This window comes from Dipodomys ordii, unplaced genomic scaffold (assembly GCF_000151885.1).
Source record: "Dipodomys ordii isolate 6190 unplaced genomic scaffold, Dord_2.0 Scaffold3, whole genome shotgun sequence".
NCBI lineage: Eukaryota > Metazoa > Chordata > Mammalia > Rodentia > Heteromyidae > Dipodomys > Dipodomys ordii.
Window position 1 is genome coordinate 29,480,111 of NW_012267219.1, and position 24,717 is coordinate 29,504,827.

Here is a 24,717-nt window from a genome sequence, read left to right on the forward strand (position 1 = left end):
GCACGAGGCCCTGGGTTCGATTCCTCAGCACCACATAAGCAGAAAAAGCCAGAAGTGGCTCTGCGGCTCAAGTGGTGGAGTGCTAGCCTTGAGCGGAAGAGATGAGGAATAGTGCCCAGGCCCAGAGTTCAGGCCCCATGACCACCACCACCACCAACAACAAAAAGGAACTAAGAATTTCTAGAGATTCAGAGTCACTTTGTTTGATACATACACACATTATTATTATTATTATTACTACAACTACTATTATTATTATTAACCCCAACATGCTATGGTCTCTGTTGGCATCCATAGGAATTCTAAGATTAGAGATGTTTGTACACCAATGATTTTTTTTCCTTTAGTATTCCTAAAGCCTGGAAGATGTACCAGTATCTCAGACCATCCAATCAGGTAGACAGAAAATATTTCTTTTCTTTTGTTTTTGGTCATGGGGCTTGAACTCAGGGCCTGGGCACTGTCCCCAAGCTCTTTTGCTCAGTGCTAGTGTTCCACCACTTTGAGTCACATCTCTACTTCCAGTTATTGAGTGGCTAATTGGAGATAAGAGTCTCAAGGGGACTTTTTGCCCGGGCTGGCTTTGAATTGTGATCCTCAGATCTCATCCTCCGGAGTAGCTGGGATTATAGGTATGTGCTAGAAAATACTTAAGCAGCTAATCCATATGAGTCAAATAACAAATGCTTCTTAGTCCAATAGCAAGTGCTTAATCCTTTTTAATCAGTTCATTTGGGAGATAATCATTGAACTCCTGGGCATTTTGCTCATTAGCTGGAGATACAAAAGTTAGCAAAGACAGTTTCTGTTCTCATGAGCTTACAGGTTACAATATATAATTTAGTGTGGTATGAATTATAAAGGTTCCTAAAAACTTCCTGAAAGGTGTAGACTTAATGAACAGCGTCTAGTGGACAAGTGAAGCAAAAAGGCCCTATTAGAATCAACCAACAAATAAGAACTATTGAACGTTAAGTTTGATGAATGTAGAAAGGACAGCAGAAGTACCAGTGGCTGTTTTTATGACCTTAGGCTTGAACCATGACAAGTCTCATACACACACAAAGGACAGTGCATGACAGGAGTCAAATGTGTCATGCAGAGAAGCGCTTTAGAAGCAGATCATTTAATTAATTTAGAACACATGAGCTAAGACCCCCCCCCCGTCCCATCCCAGCATGTGTAAGCTGTGCTTGAAGCTGATCGCAGATGGATGCTCGCTTGCAAGTAGCTTGAAGTAGTGTCTCAGATGCAGTGAACAGGAATAGTAAGGCCTAAGAGGAATACGGAAGAAGATACTAACTCTGATGGAGGTGCACAAGTGGTGCGAAGGCATTGTGCACCTGGTTATTGTGCCTGGGTTGTGTGTTAGAGGATCAGTAAGAATGTTCTGGCAGACAGGATGAGGAGAGCATTGTGGGCAGAGAACAGCATAGACAAAGCATAAATCCTCAAGGTAAAGCAAGTGATAGGAGATGGAGCCATGGGAAACATCACCGGGGCACAAATGACGTAACTGGAACTCTGCTCTAGATATCATCCTGACGGCATGGACTGGGAAGGAGGGGAGCTAGATCCAGCCAAAAGATGGCAACATAAGGCTGTGAACAGTGGGACAGCATCCCAGGACATGGGTCTGGGTTCTTGGTGATGCATTTAAAAGTGGGAAGAGGGCTGGGAAGGTGGCTCAGCGGTAGAAGGCTTGCTTCCTATGCATGAGGCCCTGGGTTCAATTCCTCAGCACCACATAAACAAAAAGCCAGAAGTGGTGCTGTGGCTCAAGTGGTAGAGTGCTAACCTTGAGCTGAAGAGCACAGGGAGCGCACCCAGGCCCAGAGTTCAAGCCCTATGACTGACAAAAAAATAAATAAATAAAAGTGGGAAGAGAAACAAGTTAACTCTGAGGATTATGGGTAAACTCATGGAGAAAAGTTTCCATGTTCAGTTTGGGCTGAGTTCGAGGCATCTCTAGTGCACAGGAGTGAAAATGTCCAGCTGCAACAGGAGCTCAGGAGAGAACTAGGGGCTGGAGACAAAGGTCAGGAGTCATCAGCATGCAATGAAAGCCTCCGAATGAAAGGCTGGGGAGCTCAGGGAACTTCCAGGAAGTTCCAGTTGAAAGATATAGGTTGGACTTCTATTGTTCATTCCACGTGTTAGATAAGCCTTGTTGTTAAACCCATCAAGGAAGTAGGAAGATTCGCATGGGGAAATTAAGGAGTATAAGCATGGGGGACCTAGAACTGTGGCTAAGGACACCATCTTTGTTGTTTTCTGTTTTACCTGGAACTATGAAAGAATCTGATTGGATCGTGTTTTCAGGTGGTAGAACAGATGGGGAGTCCAGAGACACGTGGCCTGGTTTAGGTGGATGTGTCAGATGCTGTCTGTAAGCCCACTGGGGCTTGCATGCCACAGGGATGGAAATGAGCACATGTAGAGGAGGATGAGTTCCCAGAGGGCTCCATTTTACATCTTAGGATGCTGAGCAGTGAACAGGGCCAGAGTGCAGAGATTGTCTCTTGTTTTATCCTTGTTTCTGGCAACTGGAACTTATGTGCACTCTCCATATTTGCTGAGGAGATACACACCTGGTTGTACAGTCAACAGAAACAGAAAGTCTTAAGAAGCACAGGATGTGAAAGATGAATTTGAGGTAAAACACGGGGGATGTTCCAAGTGGAGGTGTCCAACAGGTGGCAAGCGAGGAGTCGAGATGCACCTAGAGTTGCAGATTTCTTCAGCTCATCAAGTATTTAGGGATTTAATTCTCCAGGAGGAATAAAGCTGAGCAAATTTCTTTGAGGCAGTAGAAAGAGGTATCAGAAAAATATGCAAATTATCATAATTTGAGGCAGAACATGTTAAATGTTAAGGGGGGGGTGGGAAAGTGGCTACACAGTGTTCTAAAGATGCAGCAAAAAGGAGACATTCCATCTGTCTGAGGGGAGATCAGGAGAGTGTCCTTAGGGAGGTGGCATTTTGACAGATAAGACCAAGACAGCAGTTAGAAAAGAGGAGGGTTTTTGGAGGGCAGGATCCAGGTTAAGAATTGCAGGCAAGGGCACACAAGTGGAGGCACCTGTGGACAAGTCCAGCTCGCCTTGTGTAGCACACACATGCGAGTTTTTTAGAGGACTGAGAAGGGACCATAGTAAAGGATGTCCAAGTTAGAGGATCGTTCCCAATACAAAGGAATGTCTATCACCTAGAGTTTCTTTCCAGGGGATCAGAAGTAAAGATAGCCATTAGTGAAGCATTCTTACATGGAAGAAAAGGAAGCTGGGATTTTGCTTGTGTCCACCCTGCAGCGACCCCTCCCCCAAAACAGGAACTCATGCAGAAATGCCACAAGACAGGAGGTAAACCAGGGCAGGTTTTACAGGAAATTTTCTTTAAAACTAACCAAAGAGTTCTTTTCTTAAGGCCACAGAAGCCTCAGGAAGCATGGAGATGGGAGGGAGAGGAGCGAATGAAGTCATTTCACAATGTTTATGTGCATGTATTATCGGAGACATTTCAAACATATTAACCACGAGAAACAGAAGGCCACTGTATTTTAAGTACATTCTGTATCCCTTGGAAACAAATGCACAACCATCTCAAGTCCAGACATGTGTCCAAATTTTAGACTATGGAAATATAAATCTTATGTATTGCCCAGAAGTATATACTTATGGCTTTGGGAAAGGCAAATGTGTTATGGTTTCGAAGTCCTCTTTAGACTTTTGAGAAACCTTCATTGATGGCTCAACCAGGAGGACCTTGACCACATTGGCTATTAAATGCTAATGTGACATATTCTGGTTGGAACCTAGCTGCAGAGTAACATGCAAATAGTTCTCAGATGACCTGAGCCTGAGGGCTTGAGCCCAACATAACTGAGAAAGTACAGCTGACTCAGTGGAGCCCATCTGTTTGGGAACATTTAAGTTCTTTTCTGTACACAGTTGAGAATTTCTCCCATGAATAAATGAAACACAATATGTCAGGTATAGTTCCAGTTAATTATGAATTTCACTTATTCAAAACCATGTATCAGAGATTACTCAGTGTGATTTTAGTCTCTATTTCCCTTCACACACAGGTGTGTGCTAGTCATATACTAAGAGCTGTAGACAGTCTTTGTTACTTTTTCAGCAACCCTGGCATATAGGCATTTTTCTTGTCCCCATTTAACAGACTAGGAGCTTGAGGTGCAGAGAGTATAAACTACTAGCTAGTAAGTAGCAGTTCTGAGATCGGAGCTTGGCTGAGCCCAATAGAGCTCAGGTTGAGCTCCTGATTCTGAATTGTTCGGCCGGATGGCCTGGCACACTGAAATTTCCCTAGAGCAAAACACATGGAAGATTCTTTAACACATGCCTTATCTCAGGACCTTTCCAGGTCATCCCATTTGTAGGAAATGTCATGGAACAAAAGACTCAAGTCATATTGCATAAATGTGTTTCCCTTTCAGCACTCCAGTTTGCCGACCTTTAGGTGTTTTATGTCTGTTCCACTGAACAGGGTACACCTTTGAGTTTAGTCGAAGCCCAAATGCTCTTGACAACTAATGAAGCCTCAGAAGCCAACCCAATGAAAAATAACTCTTTCTTATCTAGCATGATGCAATCTTCACTGCTGGTGTTCATGCTGTGCTGCTTCTTAGCACAAAGGACCAAAATGACAGCGTGATTATGAGGTGAAGGCTGCTGGGCCAGGGAACCTGCCTCTGCTGAGAATAAAAGCTATGCATTTACTGGCCGGATTGTCCCTTCTGTCCTTCAGCTGGCTTGTAGGCCAAGACTCCTGCTGCCTGAGTGCTGGCAAATGGAGGCCCTGGCACTGGTCTTGGAAACCCAGTTTTGGCTCTCTACCCTACCTGTCAAGAAAGAAGTCCTGCCCCTTACCATTTGAGGACTTCCCACCAACCCCACATCCAGTGTAAAATACGGACAGCCCAGCTCAGAGCTTCTGAAGAAATGGTTACTGGGTATTTTAATAGTCTTAGGTCCTTCCTTAAAAGATTGTGGGTAATAGAAAGTGAAGCTTGAGAGGCCATTTTAAAATGTGTGTTTGTAATACACCCCATAACAAGGTCCATTGAAGAAAGACTTAATTGATGAGAAATAAAGCCCCTTCCTGGGATCCTCTTTTCTCTGTAAACTAAATTTTGTTTAATCCAGGAGAGGAGCAAGCTGAAGAAGCCATTGAGACATGTTGCTATAAACTTTTAAGTTTTCTGCTAACATTTAGGAAAGGTAACCTATTGATATACCTCTTTCCTTTGTGAACTGCCAATATTTGCATTGGAGAAAATTGGATTGCTCACACACAGCATTGTGCCAATAAAGTTGCCCAGCATTGGTGAGAAGGGTTTGCTGGTTTCTTGGTCCATAGTGAGCATACCTAGAGATTCGGTTGCAGTTGATCATCTGGATGGAGTCAGACAAACCTCTATCAAGAACTATGTGTTTGCTTTATTTCCCAGACACCAAATGGATTGCTTCTGACACCAAGTCCGCTGCTTTCCAGCATACATTTCTGGAGTAGCCTTAGTCCAGTTGCTCCGCTGAGTCCTGCCAGGCTGCAAGGGCCAAATACGCTTTTCCAGGTGAGTACTTGGAAAACACCAAGGTAGAACACTGAAGGATGTCTGTCTCTCCTCTGCAAAGCCTTAGGTGGGTGGTTTTTGTCAGGTTTGGTTACTATAAGTTTCCAACAGATGTCCATAGGAATGGGGCTGCACTCCCTTGTAGAGCAGTGAGGCAGAAGTGATCTACTCATACCAACTGTCCATAAATGGAAAATAGTCTATCAAATCCATAAATGGACTTTGAGGAGAGTAACTCTATTAAGGACAAATCTTTAAAGATTATTTTTTATGAAACTTCATAAGGGACAATAATATCAATCCGACTCATCAATGTAGTTTTCACTTGAAGAGTTTCTCCATATTGGGATGGGAAAGCAATCTAGAGTTCTACAGATTGTAACCCAGCTCTTGTTTTGCCATCCAAAGAGTATCTGGGGCATCTGGTTAAAAATAATGCAGACTTAGCTGCTTTACCTTACAGAGCACTCTGTGTTCAGGGAGCACATTTATTATTCATTTCCATTCTAGAATCTCCAGTAGCATTATTTGTTAGTGTGTGGGTATCAGTATTTTTTTCCCTCTTTGAGACCCAAAGATTTTTATTCATCCAACCCCAGGAGCCAGAGGAGCAAAGGTAACGGAGTACAGATGCCCTCTTCACTTTGTTCTTAGCTTTGTCTCATCCCCTCCTGCATCTCAGGGGTCACAGTGAAGTTCACACAAACCTCACTCCACTGCAGTTAGTACTTTGAAGTGTTTCCCTGTTCATCTGGCAAACTCCACTAGACCCTGGGCCCTCAAGAGACCTGAACTGTTATCCTGCTTACTTTAGTTGGTGTCTCTGAGCACCGTTTCTTGGTACACAAATAATGTAACTTATTAGTGACTGTCTGGTTGAAGAGATGCCAAATACTTGCAAAGAGATGAGAATAAAAGGTAAGCGTGACAAAGATCAAATCTCTGTATCTCTGGTTGATCGTTTTGTCTCTTGAGGTTAGTCTTTGCCTAATCCCTCCCCTGTGCGAGAAGCCATGTGTATAAGCTGGGATTTAAGGTCACATTGGAAGAATGGTGGAGTTAAAGAGGTTTTGATTGCTCTTCCACTTCTCTGGTTTCCTAAGAGGTTGGGGTAGTGTGTCATGGTATGACTATATCCGGAGTAATTGGATTTCTTTCAGTCCTCTTGGCCCTCATTCTCCTCACAAGAAACTGAGCTATGGCCAAGCCCAGCCATGATGTTATGGGCCATTTTAACATACACAAGGCAAGGAAGGAGGTAAAAACTAGAACTAGTAAGCAAAAAGCATTAGGCAAATGTAGTATCTGAAGTTTTAGATGAAGAATACTAATCCTTTAGGAAAAGACTTGCATTCCCTGAAAAGACTCAGGAGTTGAGGTTAACGCTTACCCAGTATTTCCCAAAAGTTGGTATGCTCCAGGCACCAGTAGTTTATACCTGCAATCCTAGTTATTCAGGAAGCTGAGATCTGCGGATTGCAGTTCAAAGCCATCCTCAGCAGGAAGTCCTTAAGACTGTTATCTCTAATTAACTACAAAGATCCTGAAGTGGATGCTGTGGCTCAAGTGGTGCAACGGATCACTTGAATGGTATATTAAGAACTACTATAAACTGAACATGGTGGTGCATGCCTGTAATCCCAACTATTTGGAAGGCAAAGACAGGAGCACTGTAGGCTCAAGGCCAGCCTGGGCCAAGTTAATGAGACCCTATCTCCAAACCAAAAGAAAACATAAGGGCTTGGGGTATAGCTCAAGTGGTAGAGCAAACTTGCTAGTGTGCAAGAGGCCCTGGCAGTTGGCAGGTGCAGTGGCTTACACCAGCAATCCGAGGTACATGGGAAGTGGAAATTGAGGACTAAGGTTTAAGGCCAGCCTGAACAAAAAGTTAGTGAGACCTTATTTCAACCATTAGTGAGACCCTATTTCGACCAATAAGCTCAATGTGCTGATACACACCCACCTGTCAACCCAGCTACACAGGAGCTATAAGAGGGTTGCAGTGCAGTCCTGCCTGTGTTATAAAACACACACACACAAAACCTACAATGCCCTACCTGAAAAATATTAAAAACAAAAAACAGAAAGGGCTGGGGGCATGGTTGATGTTGTAGAGCAACTTGCAGCCTCACACTTCTCTACTCATGAGGCCCTGAGTTTAAACGCCAGTACCACCACCAATAAAAACATTTTCATTCAAGTTCCTGTGATGTTCTTTGAGAAAGCGAAGGTACTGTGGAATGAATTACTGCTTTTAAAGGCCATCTGCTTAGAGTTTCAGTTTTAATTTCTCCCTCCTGGAGCCATTCCAAAGACAACCCTAAAAATAAATAAATAAAGTACAAACCAGTTTAGATGGCTGGCAGGTTGCATGGCCTTGTGCCATTATTTTGTGGTTGGAACCATGAGACAGAGAAAACAAATTTGTGCTTTTAAAATATCATTACCCTTCCTATTAAAAAGAGCAGTTTGTGGTTAAAAAAAATGAAGGTAGCAGTTTTTAAATTGGTAAACAACCACACCTGCCAAGTGGAATAAGACTTTAATTTTGAAAACTGGACATTACAATTGATGCATTTTTAAGAATTCAGTTTACTCTTCTGTGCCTTCTAAACTAATGAAAGTAATTACCTTTGGGGATAAGCCCCTTTATTACATATACACTTTATGTTACTAGACTAAAAGAAAACAGACTTCTGTACAACAAGTTTTAAGTGGTATGTGTAGGTTTCCTGTGGTGACCTTTGCAGAGGTAGCTTAGTGGTTTCTGCACCACAGGTCCCATTACAGTATTTTGTGTGTATATGTGTATGTGTGTATGCTTACACTCTTTTATTTTTTGACAGTATTGGAATTTGAACTCAGGGCTTTGTGCTTCCTAGACAAGCAGTCTACTGCTTGTGCCTCACACCCATATCTACCTGAGACAAATTTGTTAGCAGTGTACAGCAGATATTGGGAGAATTCAGGGAAGGAGAGGACACTTTTGCCTTTCTGGAATTGAGGGCTGTTTTAATGAGATGCCAGACACGGTGCTAAGGGTAAATGTAGCACATGGATTTACACATAAAGTGAACCATCTGCTTCAAGTGGACAGTTTGGCATTTGGCATTTATCATGTTATTCCACTCCATTTTTTTTTGGGGGGGGCAGTTTTGGGCACTGTCCCTGAGCTTCTTTGTGCTCAAGACTGTGCTCTATTACTTGAACTACAGTTCTATTTCTGGTTTTCTAGTGGTTAATTGGAGATACAAGTCTCATGGACTCTCCTGCCTGGGCTGGCTCTGAACTGCAGCCCTCAGTTCTCAGCGTCCTGAGTGGCTAGGATTACAGGTGTGAGCCACCAGAGCCTAGGTCTATTTGAAGCAGATTTTGATCAAACTTGGAACATACCTAGTAGGTACAGACACATATGGGAAAAAGATGGGATTAATTCAGTTTTCAGTGGGGAAAGTGCTCTGTAATTTTTAGTTCAACAAACCCAACCTAGCAAATATTTGCAAGGTTTTAAGGCAGGGCTGGAGGAGATATACATGTGAGGAAGTTCTGCTGTAGGAGCCAGAGTTGCTTTCTGCAGTGAAGACTGAGATCCTAAGGAAGAAGTGTCTCCTGGGCTGCTGGGCTGGGCTGGAGCAAGGGCACAGGAATCAGTAGAGAAGAGCATAGTTGAGGCTTTATAGACCTGTAAGATCAGTTATGGAAGCCCACAGGAAGGGACCTGGTGAGAAGAACAAGTTAGGAAAGCAGCTGTGGGCCTTGAGTAGTATGTTCAGGAATTCCACATGAAAGGCTAACAAAACGAAAGCTGACTCCTTTGAAAACACCAAGAAAATAGGGAAAAGAGATGGTAAGAAGCTACAACTACACTGAAGAAATGAAAAAAGATGTCTTCTACCATTGTTCACCCAGCCAGTAGGTACAGTGTTTAAGAAAGCAGGCCTGATGTAAAAGTGTAATATATGTGCTTAGATCTGAAAACCTCATTGAAGTAGATAAAATGCAGGGGGAAAATTAAAATGTCAGAATACCAAGAAAAAAAAAGCACCTTAAGTATTAAATTAAGAAAGTGAAACAATAATCAAAGACCCCTAAACCTGACAAAACAAGAAGTTGGGCTGTTTAGTAAAGATTCAGAGTTTAAAACTTGCTGTATATTAGCTGTGACCTCAGTTAATCAGGGAACCATTTTTTCATCTGTAAAAGGAAGATAACAAAAACTTGTTCTGTGGCCTCTAGATACCAAATGAAAAGACACCCTTGATAAGCAAAAGGCAGAACACATAAATTCTGAAAATAAGTTTGAAAGTTGTAAAAATGGTTACTTGTTCTGCAAATATTTATTGTACTTCTGACATGTGCCAGGTTCTGTAATTTGAAATTTGGTGCTGAAGGTTAATATTTAGCTTTCCTGGACTAAACAGGGATTAAGCTAGAAGACAGCTTAAGATTTTGACACATGCTAAGCAATGGAAAATCTAGGGAGAAGTCAAATATTTAAGGGAGGCCTTTACTTACTTCTGGGCAGTCGGGAGTGCGCCTGATGTATCTGCTTCAGACTTGAAGCTTGTTTTCAAAGAGTAACTTTCAAGTCTTTTATCTGTCTTAGTTATAGCAACACAGAAACCAACTCTACTCTGACATTTATGAGTTTATTCAAGAAAGAATACTTTCTCATCTCCAAAATACATTCTTCCTCCTCTAAATTTTCTTTTAAAGGAAAAGCATTCCTCATTTTAAACAATTACCAGGCAATTCTCTGTAGTGTATAGAAAACTGACAGTGAATTTCCATAGTACAGCATTAACAACTGCCAAGTCTCTTGTCTTGGTTTCTTAAGTTTTTTTGTTTTTGTTTTCTTCAACATTTAAAGCTCGTGGCTTAGAACTTCCTAAACATAGTATTAAAACATGCATTCGTAACACCTAAATTCCATTTTCATTTTCCTAGCCTAGGTATGTACTATAATTGGAACATTTTCCTAGGCTTTAGTTTGCCCCAGGTAAGCTTCCAATAGCAATGTCATGATCAGATCAGCAACTGACCTCCATCACAGGGTGAGGAGAAGACTGGACTGCTGCCATCTCTGTTCTTCCCGGTGGATCTGTACTCATTGTTTACAAACCCTTCTGTCCCCTACAGTTCCCCACACTGCTTAATGGCCACATGCCGGTGCCAATCCCCAGTTTGGACAGAGCTGCTTCCCCAGTACTGCTTTCCTCAAGCTCTCAGAAGTCCTGATGACATCTGAACACAACTAAGGACTCGTAAACTGAAGAAACAAATTTGTCCTCATGGGCTCAATTACCTGTCGTGAAGACATTGTGAAACCCTCTGTTAATTTGGTTTGCACTTTTCATCACATGGATATTCTAGAATTATGTTCGCATTCAAAAAATCTGTTTATATATTCAAGTATGTATGAAAATCTGTTTTGCATTAAATGTCTCAATGTTTTTGTTTTTATATCCTCTCAGCTCTTAAGTGTTGAACACTGTTGACAGTGAAGAACTTTCCTTAATGTTTTCAATGTAACTAATAAGGTTGTGAAGCTTTTCTTCTCTTTAACTCTGCATATGCTGAACCATGCTTATATACATACATACTATAACCAGCTGTGCCTTCCTTTGCATTTAGTTTTATGTAAATGATCTATATATTTTTTAGTCTTAAGGAAATGTTGAAAGACAAAAATTAGTACCAAACATCTCTAGTAGGATTTTGTTACTTTTCACAAGTAGGCCAAATATGAAAGCGTATTCGTATCACTTACTTTCTCTTTTGCTTTCAATTATATACGAATTGCCTTAGAACTTCTTTTGAACTGAAACTCAGTAAATGTAATGTCCGAGTAATGTTTTTTATAAGAAAAAAATCTAAGCCATATTTAGTCAATAAACATTCATCAAAGAAAATGTTCTAAAGTGCATTTATTTTAATAGAGATGAACATTGAAAGGCTAGTCTCTTAACAGCTCTCATCCTAAGAAAAAGTGACACGCAGAAAGCTCCATCAAGCTCACACCATCCAAAGCTGGAGAGTATTTCCTAGTTTTGAATAGTTCAAAACTTTAGTCCTATTTTCCATAATCGCACCCATATGTATTTCCTGTAGGAGTTAGGGTTTTCCTAAATTCTAGGAACTGTAATTAACACTTGAAAATCTAAACGTTTGGAAGATACTCAGCCTCGACAAATTAATTTTGTTAACACCAGACATCTTTTGTAACACCCTGACATCGTTGAGCCCATAAGCAGTTTTTTTAATGAATCAGAAAATGTCCCATAACACATGTAAGTCCTGCATGAGGAAACAGAGATGCACTGTGTTTTATATATATTACTAAACTTACGGTGACAATGAAGGAAAGCTGATAAAAATTCTTCAGGAACTTCCTCATTGAGGAACTGAATTCATTATGTATCAATGGAAAGAAACACTGCTGAATCCATTTGTGGTCTATAATCATAGTAACTGGTGTTTTCTGTTCTCTCAAAAAAAAAAAAAAAAGCCAGTAGGCATGACTCCAGAAGCATCAAGACAAAGTGAACTACAGAGTGCTGTAACTTTAAGATTAGGTTAATCATAATTAGGTTTATGGTGATCTTTGTAAGTACCAGAAACCAACTTGAAATGTTACTAAATAATTGGCCCAAATAAGACATTAAATGGTGGGGGTTATGAAGACAGGTAAAATACAAAGCTTGTAAAAGCTAGTATCTTGAACTTGGAACAACATCTAAAATTATGTTTAGATATGAATTGAGACTTTCAATAGGAATTGCATGGTGGTGGGGGGGGGGGCATGGTCCTTTACTGAGGGGAGAAAACAAAAACTCCATTAAGCCTTTACCAAATAATAGTCCTGGCTCCAAAACACCACAAATACGTGCTCTTCTCAATTCCTTGTAGACTAAGGATAATTCTGTACTAAAATAAAAGGAGCTGGCTCAGGGAACTGTTACTGAGCACAAATTCACAAGCCCAAAAGGGCTTCTGAAAATGCTTTCCTCTAGCTCCCTGGTATACCACGCACAGGGTGAAGCTGGGAGGAGTCCAGTGCCACACAGCTCACTGTCCAATCCTGCTTCCCCTAATTAAGAGTGACTATTGGTCCAAGACTGTGTTAGGTAAAGAAACAGGTAAAGATGATGTATTATTGGAAACTGTTGTCATTTAAGCACTTGTTCAAAATGCAAGAATCTTATAAAAGTTAACGTGCAAGAATTTCAACAAAATATTGCCAGTACATATTTTAAAATGTCGATTGAAAATGTTCAAATGACTATAAATCTTATTCTTTTCCTGCAAATACTGTGATTGTCTACTCCATATACAGTATAAGACATAGAAAAATGTCACAAAATACTGTAGGGTTCAACGTTACTACCCAACTGTAATGTGGAGTCACAAAGAACTGCTAGCTCTGCCTCCTGTGCATGTGTGTATATGTAACAAGTATTTTAGTCAGAAAATGTTACAAAGAACATTAGTCCCCCTCCCACCCTTCTTTATGTCTGCTGGTCTGTGTTAAGCTGCACTGCCTGGGGTTTGTTCAAACTATATATCCTGAATGCTGGTCTCTGTACAGACTTTTTCTATGACTGCAAATCTTCATTCTCTTTCATACATGTACAATTTATACTGTGATATTATTTTTGTTTAATAAATACTTTGTGATAAAAGGAATTTAGAGCCACGTGAGTTGGTTTACTTCCATTTACTTGGAATGATCCAAACTCCACGTTTCCATATAGAAACATACTGGAAAATATGTCTTGTTGTCTACCCTGAAATATGGAGCATCAAAAGGTATTTTAAATACAGAAATAAAAAGAAATGAATATAACTGTTGAGATAGAAAGGGGGGAAAGGGATAAAATATGTTTGAAAAGTGGTTCCTTGTTCTCCATCTTAAGTTTTATCCACTATTCTGGATTGAGAAAGGGGAAGTAAGGAGAAAAGGAAAAGCAGATCACTATTGTCCTTTTGGCTGTTTTGCTGGTTATTCTTCCTAGTCTTCGAGACTAATCTGACTCTGGTTTTCATGGAGAGCTCAATGCAGTTTCCATGGAAGTTAACAACAGTGTGTGTGTGTGTGTGTGTGTGTGATACCAAAGCGATTAGTAGAAATTAGTAGACATACTACTGTGTGTGTGTGTGTGTGTGTGATACCAAAGCGATTAGTAGAAATTAGTAGACATACTACTGTGTGTGTGTGTGTGTGTGTGTGTGATACCAAAGCGATTAGTAGAAATTAGTAGACATACTACTACTGTGCCATAATGGGTACAGATGATTTATAGTCATATGTGGTCTAACATTACTTGTAGACATGGAAAGAAGTAATTTGCTTATTGAAAAAGGAAGTAAAATATAGTAGGACACACAATCTAGTCTGTGACAGAGTGGGCTGCAGGCAGGGGGAGTCCTGGGAGAAATAATTCAATTGAGACAACAAAGAACGAGAATATCAAAACAAGGTACAGAAGGAAAAAAGAGCATGGAAAGGGGACACTTGTTTCAAAAATAGCAAGGTGCTGGTGGCTCATGCCTGTAATCCTACTACTCAGGAAGCTGAGATCTGAGGATTGTTGTTCAAAGCCAACCCGGGTAGAAAAGTCTGTGAGACTCTTATCTCCTATTAACCACCAGAAAACCGGAAGTGGCGCTGTGGCTCAAGTGGTAGAGCACTCACAAGAGCTTAGGGATAATAGCGCCCAGGCCTAGAGTTCAAGCCCCACGACCAACCAAAAAAAAAAAGAGAAGAAACATTTGAGTAAATCCATAATCAGTATGGTTGAATTTACCCTGAGAACAAATCTATAAATCATCATGAGAGAGCAATGTAGAAAATAGCACCAGAGCATGAATTCAAACAGAACCAGAAATGTCCAGCTAATTGATTAATAATGTAGTGACTGACTAGGATCTTGCAGAACACAACAGTTCGACTGGGACCCCAAAGCAATCTCTTAGTGATTTTCAATGTTTGTCGAAAGAAATGGTGTGGGAAGATCATCCAGAGATAAGTATATGTTCCACAACTGCATCATATTATCCATTCATTACTTGACAACCTCAGTGGCATACATACATGCATTAAGGAAGAACAAGGTGAAGGCTGTATGAATACAGTTATGTTCAGTACAGCTGCAGAAATAGTGGAAGCCTTTGTGGCTCCTCTCACTGTTTCTACAGAATTAAAAATCCTAGAAAGTCTGGAGTCTGGGAAGAATTCCATGTCTCAACCAGAGCCCACTGGAGCCATCCTTGGGAGGCGAAATTTTCCTTGCTTGCTGGGACATGCTGCAGGTAGATCAGATGTTCACCACCTACATCTTCATGGTTATTGGTCCCAGGCACTTCTACGCCCATTGTGGTAGAGCTAATGGACAAACAATAGATATGGCTATCCTGACTCCTAGTCTCTTCTTTTTGGCTTTGTCTTCCTGTGAAAACTTGTACATACATATACTTATAAACACCTAGCCTCCATACACACCTCAAAAACTAAGGGCTAGTTACTGTCTTGGAAGTGGTAGCCTTCCAATAAATGTTTGGGTTTTTTTCCCCTCCTCATCCCTGGGAGAAGCCACTAGTGAAAAGTTCCCCCTAATTATCACAGGTTAAAAATGTCACAAATTCTTTTCTAAAGAGCTTTATAAAGCTGGGCACTGGTAGCTTATGCCTGTAATCCTAGATACTCAGAAGGCTGAGATTTGAGGATTGTTGTTAAAAGTCAGGCTACGCAGAAAGTCCATGAGACTCTTATCTGCAATTAACTACTAGAAAACCAGAAGTGGTGCTATAGCTCAAGGTGGTAGAGTGCTAGCCTTTCAGTGGGGACAGAACAGGACAACCCCCAGGCCCTGAGTTCAAGCCCCAGGGTAGACAAAAGAAAAAAAAAAGCTTTATAATCAGTAACTTGGTCATATCCTTCCTGTTATAGGCTGATAGAAAATGGGAAACGTCAATAGTTTTTCTATGTCAGTAATGGAAAGTATTGATTTCATCTAAGAATGATGCTTAGTGAGGGTAACTACTGTGACCCAAAATTGGAACCAAATGTCAGTTCAGACTGAACGTGATAAAAACCACCTTTCCTAGGGTTTTATGCACAGAAAACTTTGCAGGTTTTTTTTTTGGAGGGGGGTCGGTTGTGGGCCTTGAACTCTAGGCCTGGGCACTGTCCCTTCAGCTCAAGGTAAGTACCCTACCACTTGAGCCACAGCCAATTCCAGTTTTCTGGTGGTTAATTGGAGATAAGAGTCTCACGGGTGTTCCTGTCCAGTCTGGCTTTGCACCACGATCCTCAGTTCCAAGGCTCCTGCTAGGATTATAGGCGTGAGCCACTGGTGCCCGGCTAACTTCGCAGATTTTAAGTTTACAACGTAGGGGTATACAAAATTTTCAGAAGCCTGCTCATGAACTTATATTTCTACTTAACATTTTGATAGGGATGAACATGTAGTTAAGAAGAACTGATTTAGGAATTATTAGAACATTTAAAAGTAGAATCTATGACAGTAGAAATAATTAAGGGGATGGCCATATTTTTACCACATAAATTAGACTGAGCTAGGAGAAAAAAAAACTTAGATGATGGGTTTTCATATTCATAACGAATCCAGTGACTGATGATAGGGTTCAGTGACAGAGCCCTTATCAAACATATGCAAGTCCAGGGGCTTGACTTTTATCAACAAAACACACACACACACTCACTTTGAATCTAGCAACTCTGAACATGTGTGCAATTTCAAAGCCTTCAAAAGATCTTAAGTACACACTGACAAATAAAAGGAGAAATAATTCTGTAATATCAATTAGAAAGTGACTGAAATTACCTTCAATAATGGACAGAAGAACCAGACAAAAAAGATGAATCAATGCATTGGAGAATTGAACACTAAACCAAGCTGACCAGTACAAATACTCTACTCAATACACTACTCAGAATGAGACCTTCTCTCAAGTATATAGAAAACATTGTACAGGGGGCTGGGAAGGTGGCTCAGTGGTAGAGCACTTGCCTTGCATGCCTTAGGCCCTGGGGTCGATTCCTCAGCACCACATAAGCAAAAAGAAAAAAGCCAGAAGTGGCGCTGTAGCTCAAGTGGTAGAGCGCTAGCCTTAAGCTGAAGAGCTGAGGGACAGCGCCCAGGCCCAAAGTTCAGGCCCCAAGACCGGACCCCCCCCCAAAAAAAAACATTGTACAGACATATAATACACCATATGCTAGGTAATAAAATAAAGCTTAATATTTTTTGAAAACCTGAAGTCATAAAAACCACAATGATTTGAAACTAGGAAGTAATGAGAAGTAAAAGAAAACTCACAATGTGAAAAGTCAGCAATACAAATAATGAAAATCAGAAGAAATCTCAGCAGACATTGGAATATTCTTGAGACAAAAACATGCTGAGGGAGAGAATTACAGCTTGAACTGCTACATTTGGAAGAGAAATCTCAAATCAATAACTGAACTGTGTAATTCAAGTAACAAAAAGAAAAGGAAACCTAAAAATGGTAGAAGGAATAATACAGAGTATGGATTAACAAAGGAAAAAAAGTTTTAAAAATGCTTATGTTATTAGATCAAAATTGATGAAATGATATAGTTTGGTGGTGGTGGAACTTAAATTTCTAAAGTCAGAAATGAAAGTAGAAACATTACTACTGAATGCAGAGTAACAGAAAGTGTTATAAGCAAATACTTTGATGACGAATACTTTGCCAACAAACTAGGTAACCCAATTCAAAATGAACAAATTTTACAGACACAGGACTATACAAAAATGGACTTAAGAACTACTGCCTAGTACAATAACAAGAGATTTTTTTTTATCAGTATTCAAAATTGCTCAATAAAAGTTTAGAGCCAGATCAACTTTTGAGACTGGGTCTCCTTAAGTAGCCTATGCTAGCCTAGAACTTGTGATCCTCCTGTCTCAACCTGGAGTGCTGGGATTGAGACAGCGAGGGGTGCAGCACCACATCCAGCATCACTGGTGAATTCTAACAAGAATTTAAACAATTAATGCTAATACTCAAACTATTCCAACAACTTCAAGAGGGGAGAACACTTCCTTAAATCATTCTATGATGGCAGCAATGCCTTGCTAACAAAGCTGGATGAATCTACTACAATGAAAGAGCACCACAGGCTAAAATTCTATACATATCAACAATAATCCTTAATACAATACTAGCAAACTGAGTATATCAGTACTGTTAAAATGATTACAGGTTCAGCATCACTTGATGAAAACTCCAAATGTTTTTGGCACCTCAAATCGATGTTTGCTCAAAAAGGTTTGAATTTTGGAGCATTACAGAGTTTTGGATTTGGGATTCCCAACTTGTAGAGCCTGTGCAAATATTCCAAAATGCCAAATTTTATAAAATCTGAAGAATTCTGGTCCCAATCATTTCAAAAAGGGATACTCAACCTGTATGTGCCATAAGCCAAATGAGATTTTTCACTAGAAATATGAGTGATTTAACATATGAAAATGAATCAAGGCACATAAGCAGGATGAAAAAAAAAAACTAAATGATTATCTTAACTGATAAACATTACAAAAAACCCCATCAATACTCCCATAATAAAAAAAAAACTCAGTAAACAAGGATTGGAAGGGAACTTCATCAACACATTAACAGCCATATATATGTACATAACAGCAGTCAGGGTTCAAAGTCAAAAGCTGTTCTACTAAGATCAGGAACAAGTCACTACTCTTAAAAATCTAAAAGGGTACACCTTCCATGGAAAACAGTCGAGAGTTCAAAAAGTCACACACTTATGCTGAGTCAGCAATTTCCTCATCTATAACTGAGAACTGAAAACATGGAATCAGATGTTTGAACTATAATGTCCATAGTGGCATTAATTAAACAGCTAACAGGCAGTGTGTGGATTCGTAAAATGTGTATATTATTAACAGAAAGTTATTCAGCTATGAAAAGAAATTCAAATGTATGCTAAACATAGATTAGTCATGGAAACATGTCAGAAGAAATGAGACAGACACAAAAGTACAAATATGGTATAATTCTACATATATAAAGTATCTAGAATAGGCACAGTAATAGATAAAGAAGACTCAAGAGTTACCAGGGGAAGGGGAAAATAAGGAATTAAATGAATTCAATTCTATAGTAAAATATTTTGGAAATCATGCTAATTATTACCCAACTTTGGAATGCACTCATTACCAGTGAATTAGAAACTTACTAATCATTATATTACCATATAAAACTAAAATATCACAAAAGTAAAGAAAATTAAAAACATGAATTGTTACATGTTAACTCGTTCAAACTGAGTTGATAAACACCATATACATTCAATATGTTACTACTGCCACTCAGAAAGAAAATAAGAGGGCTCTTTTCTTACCTAGAACACCTTGTCAGCTTAATAGTATTCGAAAGTGGTCAAGGTTCAGATTTTCTTAATCTTAATTTTCTTCACTGTAAAGTTTTCAAGATTCAAATGTAGCTCATGTATCAACAAACCAACACAACCCCACAAACGTGTTTGCTTGCCCAATTCACTAACAAAATGAAGAAACATCCCTGGAATTTCCTAGAATGAGGAAATTTATGTAATAACTAAACATTTCTTGATCTTTTACATGCAAGAATCAACTTATAGGTAACTGCCTATGAAATAATTTTGATATTTTATGTAAGTGAAAGTTACTAGAAAATTACAGCTGAGACTATTAAATAGATGGTCAGCACAAACATAAAGAAGCTATCACTTCTGATACCGTGAGACTTCACTATTTTACAATGGAACCATAGAAAGAAAAGGATCACACTCTGCACAGTTCTCTCTCAAGAAATAACAGTGACGCAACAACCATATTTTATACAACATGTAGATTTTGTTATTATAAATTCAAAACAAAATGAAAGAATTTCCACATATAGTTGTAACCTTCAAAGTACAATATTAATACATATCTGTCAGTTAGAAATAACAGCAGTTTGTTAGGCTACAGGGTTTAACATAAAACCAATTTACAAATGTGAAAAGCAGTAGTGGTCCAATATTCACCAATACACATGAATCTGATTCTTTCAGAATTTTTTAAAAATTAAAATTTCAGTATCATGAAATATTAAAATAACATCCCAAACATGCCACAATCACTATTCACAAATAAAGTTAAAATGAAATATACAGAAACTTACTTAATACTGTTAAATAACAATGATAAACTACAAGATTTCCTGAACAGAAATGGTAGGACCCCTGAATGTTTTACAGTGAATGTCAGGGAAAAAAATTATGTTATGACTATTTTCATGATATATATGGCAAAAACTTATGACTATTTCAAAACATACCAATTAAGATTTATAGTTGGTAAGATGCACTAAACAATAGTCCTTAAAAATGAACACAAATGCTTAAAACAGTGTTACCAACACGGAAGTGTTTATGATGTTCAAGGAGATGCATAATTAAAACTATAATATTTAGTAATCTGATAAACAGATAATACCTACAATGTTTTAAAGCAATTCTTTAAGTTCTTATTTCTCTCATTTGTGATTTTCCATGGCTCATTTCAAAGACATATTACAGATTTCAGCTGATTCCAAGTGAATGTTACTGAATCACACAGCATCTAAATAAGTTGTTCCCCAATGAAGTATCTTCTGTTCTAATAAAAGAAATTTGCTTAAAACAAATAAACAACACTTTTCATGTTTGAATAGACTTATACAGTTAAGTCTTAGCTATTAAAGCACAATGTAAAAAAAGTTAATTAAGTGTATTAGTATACAAATATCCAATAATATGCAGCAGACATCTCTAAAATAAGGAATAGGTAAAAATAAATAGTTTTGGTGCTTTAATTTATTGGTGACTATTGTGAGAACCTGAAAATGTCAGGTATTCACTTGTTTGAATCAACTTCTGCATCACATGATTTTCTAAACATAATGTGCTTATCAATCTCTTAGCTACTCTATTTGCCATGTTTGATAAGAAATAATATAGCACAAACTTAGAGTGTTCAAGATGGCTCACTTATTTTACTTTTAAGCAAAGCTAAATATACATTCCAGGAAACACTGCAGTTTAATTTTTAAAACAAACAAAAAATGCAGCAGTAAAACAATTCATGAGGAGAAACAGATGCATTCACATATAATAAAGCCACTGCAACTTCTTCGGGCATTCAACTGTTGTGTTAAATAAACAGACAGTAGTTATTTAGCAGCAATGATTCCGCAATAAATAATGCACTGTGTTTCTCAGTCCTGCACAAAAACTGCAGCTACAGTTACATCAATAGCTGTAACCTACTGGCTCTACTGGCAGAGAAGACCTTAAAACTGACTGTACAAAAAATTGTCACACTGTGACAACAAATATAAAAACAATCTGTAGGTCTGAAATAAAAAGACTCCACTGTGAAGAGGACAGTGTAGACAAACGGAGATTCCAAGTCCACCAAAAGAAATAATTGCCTTCAGATCTGAGTCCTTGATTGATAAGAAAGGCTGGGGGCTGGGCTTGAAACCATGTTATCAGACTTAAAATAGCATGCTCTGTCTTCTGTTCTTCCCATGTCCTAAAATATAAAGTCATCTTATGAGGCAGTTCAAGGTTCAGTTTATCCCACATAAAGTATTTGGTGACTCTAGGAAGCTAATGTTCCCACCAGCAAAAGCTAATATTCCACGGTAAGAGTGACCAGCACTGTCTTAAATGACCCTTTGACGATGGGGTCAGTCTACAGCTTCTATGCTTCGAAGTGATGAACCTGATGACTAGGGAAGCACAATCTGTGTCTTCTGCCTCAGGTACCAAGGATGGAGTATGCAGTGATCAAGCCAGGTCACTTGTAAAAGGTCTTTGTGCCATCTGCAGCTTTCAGGATCCCTGACTTGACTGAGTCAGATTTCTCTCTGAAGATTTACTGAGCTGCCCACATCATACAGAAAGTGAGTACGTGCAATGCTAAACATACACAGCTGTGGAATGCACTGTACATTGGTTCTATGTCAATTATTTTACTGACCAATTTATAAACCAAAAGCTTGGTTCCACGCAAAAATTCATGATCGACATGTGAAATGGTTTATGACAAACACACCTGTCTCTGGATAAGAAGAATTTCGAAAACCCGGGTCCTTTTGCAACTGAATCTCTTTCAAACTGAATATTGATACACCTAAAATGCAGACAAAAATTATCAGGTGAAGGTTTAATCAAAACCAATACAATCCAAGTATAGAGAAATGTTAAAAATGCATGCAGTAATTCAACATAAAATATTAATATGACATTCATAATTCCATTGAAAGATTTGTCTTTTGTCCCAATGTTTTGAGGAGAAAACCAAATGAAATAATCATCCATTAGAGTTCTCCTTCCAAATTTGCCTTGAAGTATGAAGTAAGTAGATACAAATATATACTATTTGTTCTAAAAGTTGGGAGACCTAAGTACTATGTCCTGCACTCCCCTCCCCCTCTTCCAAATGAGTATTGGGGCTTGTACTCTGCATTACATGGCTTTTTTAAACATGGCTTTTTTAAACATGCTGGTACTCTAGTACTTGAGGTCATGCTTCTAGCTTGACTTTTTTGACTGGTATGTGAAGACAGTCTTGGGCTAAGAGGATTATAGGTGTGAGCCCCAGGTACCTGGCTATTACTAAGTTCTTATCTTCTGTCCTGTATCTCTGTCTCAAGATAGCACAAAAGAATCAGGGCCTATTATTCTACTGAAGAATAGGGAATACTACCTACCTTAAATTGCACCTTGGAATAGTTAATGAAATGTAAATATCATCTTTTAAAAAACCTACTTGTAATTTATTTCTGATAGAATTCCAATTCCTTTCAATTTTAAGTGAATTCTTAAGGATTTTCTATTCCAATTAGTTTTTGTCACTGACTGCTAAGTAACCGTCACTGAATCAGTATAGTCTAGTTAACGAGAAGGAAAATTTACAAAATCTTTTTACAATTTAGTTGCCAAATACTCTACTTTCCAATTTTATTTATTTATTTTGTCGGTCATAGGGCTTGAATTCAGGGCCTGGGTGCTGTCCCTGAACTTTTTTGCTCAAGGCTAGCTGTCTACCACTTTGAGCCACAGCTCCACTTCTGGTTTTGTGGTGGTCAATTGGAAATAAGAGTCTCACAGACTTTTCCTGCCCAAGCTGGCTTTGAACTGTGATCCTCAGATCTCAGCTTCCAGAGTAGCTATGATTACAGGTGTGAGCCACCAGGGTGCCCGGCTAATTCTCAAATGTTGTAACATAATCAAATGATTTAAAGTAAAATACTAGGCTAAAAAATATGTCATGAACAAAATAATAGGAGTTAATTACAGGGGTGGGAAATCTACTGTTTTAGTGATTCTAATAAAACATTTACCTCTGTCAGGGGAATAGCAAGATTAGAGTGGCCAGAAAGTGAGAAAAATCATCTTTGTAGCTTCGGAAGAAAATGTGCTTTCACAAGGAAACCATCTTATGGGCTTCACCAATCTTTATAAAAGTCCACTTTTAACAAATAAACTGAAGCTAGTTTAAGCTAACTTAAGCCTAAGGATTATATCATCAGATAGGATGTTCTAATTTCAATCTCATGAAATTAATGAGCCATATCTAAGGGGGTAAAAAAAGACTAAAAATTTTGGGTAAAAAAAAAATTTTGGGTAAAAAAAAAATCAACTACCATTTTATTTCTAAACCTAAATTTATCCTGTTCTCTACCCATAGATAAATGAAAACAAGTACGGAAAAACTCTTTACAATTTCTCTTACTTTCTGGTAAAGCATGTATTCTTGGTCCCAGACTTCGAAAGTATACATGTTTCATGGCCTCTTCTGCTGAAACCCTTTTTTTAGATTCATACTGTGAAAAAACAAGACAAATTAGAATTCAGAGCCATTAAAAAAATCTTGATAGTTAATATAATGGCTTTTTATCAACTTGGAATATTCCAGATATATTAAAATTTGAGGTGCTACTGAGACTGTGTAGTAATAATGACACATGAGAACCATTTTTTTGTTGTTGTTGTCAGTCATGGGGCTTGAACTCTGGGCTTGGGTGCTGTCCCTGTGCTCTTCAGCTCAAGAAAAGCACTCTACCACTGGAGCCACAGCACTACTTCCGGATTTCTGGTGGTTAATTGGAAATAAAAATCTCATGGACTTTCCTGCCCGAGCTGGCTTTGAACCGTGAGTAACTAGGATTATAGGCGCCGGGCTGAGAACCATATTTCTAAGACAAGTCTGCATCTAAACAAAAATTAAGATTCCTTGTATTTTCTGAACTGATGAAAACTTTAAAAATATTCAACCTTTGTTGCTACTTTCCTTGGAGGACATCACACAACTGAGTAGAAATACACTTTATGGCAGACATTCTTAATTACATGTCCAATACCTACTGCCCTTCATTCCTTAATGATAAGAATTTAGATTTGTTTAAGCTATCTCTGATCTCAATGGATCATGACACATGCATGTTCTAAATTTAGGCCAAGTTTTAAAATTCTATTTCCCAATTCCCAGTCTCTCTTACAATCAATGCTCTAATCAATGAGACTTGGAAAGAAGCCTTGCAAAAAAGCCTTGCTTTCAAGATCTAAGGCTAATATGCTGGTACTACCCTTATCCTCCCATTTCTTCCTGCTTTGGAGAAAAATGTGGGTGGTATTTGGAGGTGCAGCATCCTGTAAGGCAGTAAGTTCAGGGAAAAGAGAAAATAAGAAAACATGAATTGCAGAAAATATAGGCCTTGATATGCCTGAAGCATGACAGATACTATCATAAGCCATTTTATTTAATTATAATTAGTAATATTTGAAGGCAGTATTATTCATCTCATTTTACTATTTAACAATCATAAGATGTGACTTACCTGAAGAAATTTTGTTATTAACTCAATTCCTTCGGAGTCTAACCTAGAAATTAAAAAAAAGCAATTTATTCTATTATTTTAGCTACAAAAAATGTTTCAGATAAAACCAGTTTCTATTTTTATTGGCTATATTTAAGTGCCCTGAAAAAAGCATCCTTGTTGCCTTGAAACAGATTAAAATCTGTTTTAGCCTTAAAAGACTTATC

At 38.6% G+C, this 24,717-nt stretch overlaps 2 protein-coding genes across 3 annotated transcripts in view; one reads left to right on the forward strand and one right to left on the reverse strand.

Annotated features, from left to right (window-relative positions):
* Elk3 (ELK3, ETS-domain protein (SRF accessory protein 2)) overlaps nucleotides 1–13,286 on the forward strand; it is a 62,309-nt gene extending 49,023 nt beyond the window's left edge. The window contains exons 4-5 of the mRNA XM_013021858.1: nucleotides 5,474–5,596; nucleotides 10,736–13,286. Coding sequence (XP_012877312.1) covers nucleotides 5,474–5,596; nucleotides 10,736–10,834 — 222 coding nt within the window. The 3' untranslated portion in view covers nucleotides 10,835–13,286. The remainder of the gene's footprint in view (nucleotides 1–5,473; nucleotides 5,597–10,735) is intronic.
* Nucleotides 13,287–19,480: 6,194 nt separating this feature from the next.
* The window catches only part of Cdk17 (cyclin-dependent kinase 17), a 69,566-nt gene continuing 64,329 nt past the window's right edge, over nucleotides 19,481–24,717 (reverse strand). Inside the window, exons 14-17 of one of the 2 annotated variants that reach the window (XM_013021499.1) lie at nucleotides 24,512–24,554; nucleotides 23,407–23,497; nucleotides 21,724–21,801; nucleotides 19,481–21,198 (exon numbers count right to left, since the gene is read on the reverse strand). In XM_013021499.1, the coding sequence (XP_012876953.1) occupies nucleotides 21,161–21,198; nucleotides 21,724–21,801; nucleotides 23,407–23,497; nucleotides 24,512–24,554 (250 nt within the window). In that variant the 3' untranslated portion in view covers nucleotides 19,481–21,160. The remainder of the gene's footprint in view (nucleotides 21,199–21,723; nucleotides 21,802–23,406; nucleotides 23,498–24,511; nucleotides 24,555–24,717) is intronic. The other variant, XM_013021509.1, reaches the window with a different exon arrangement.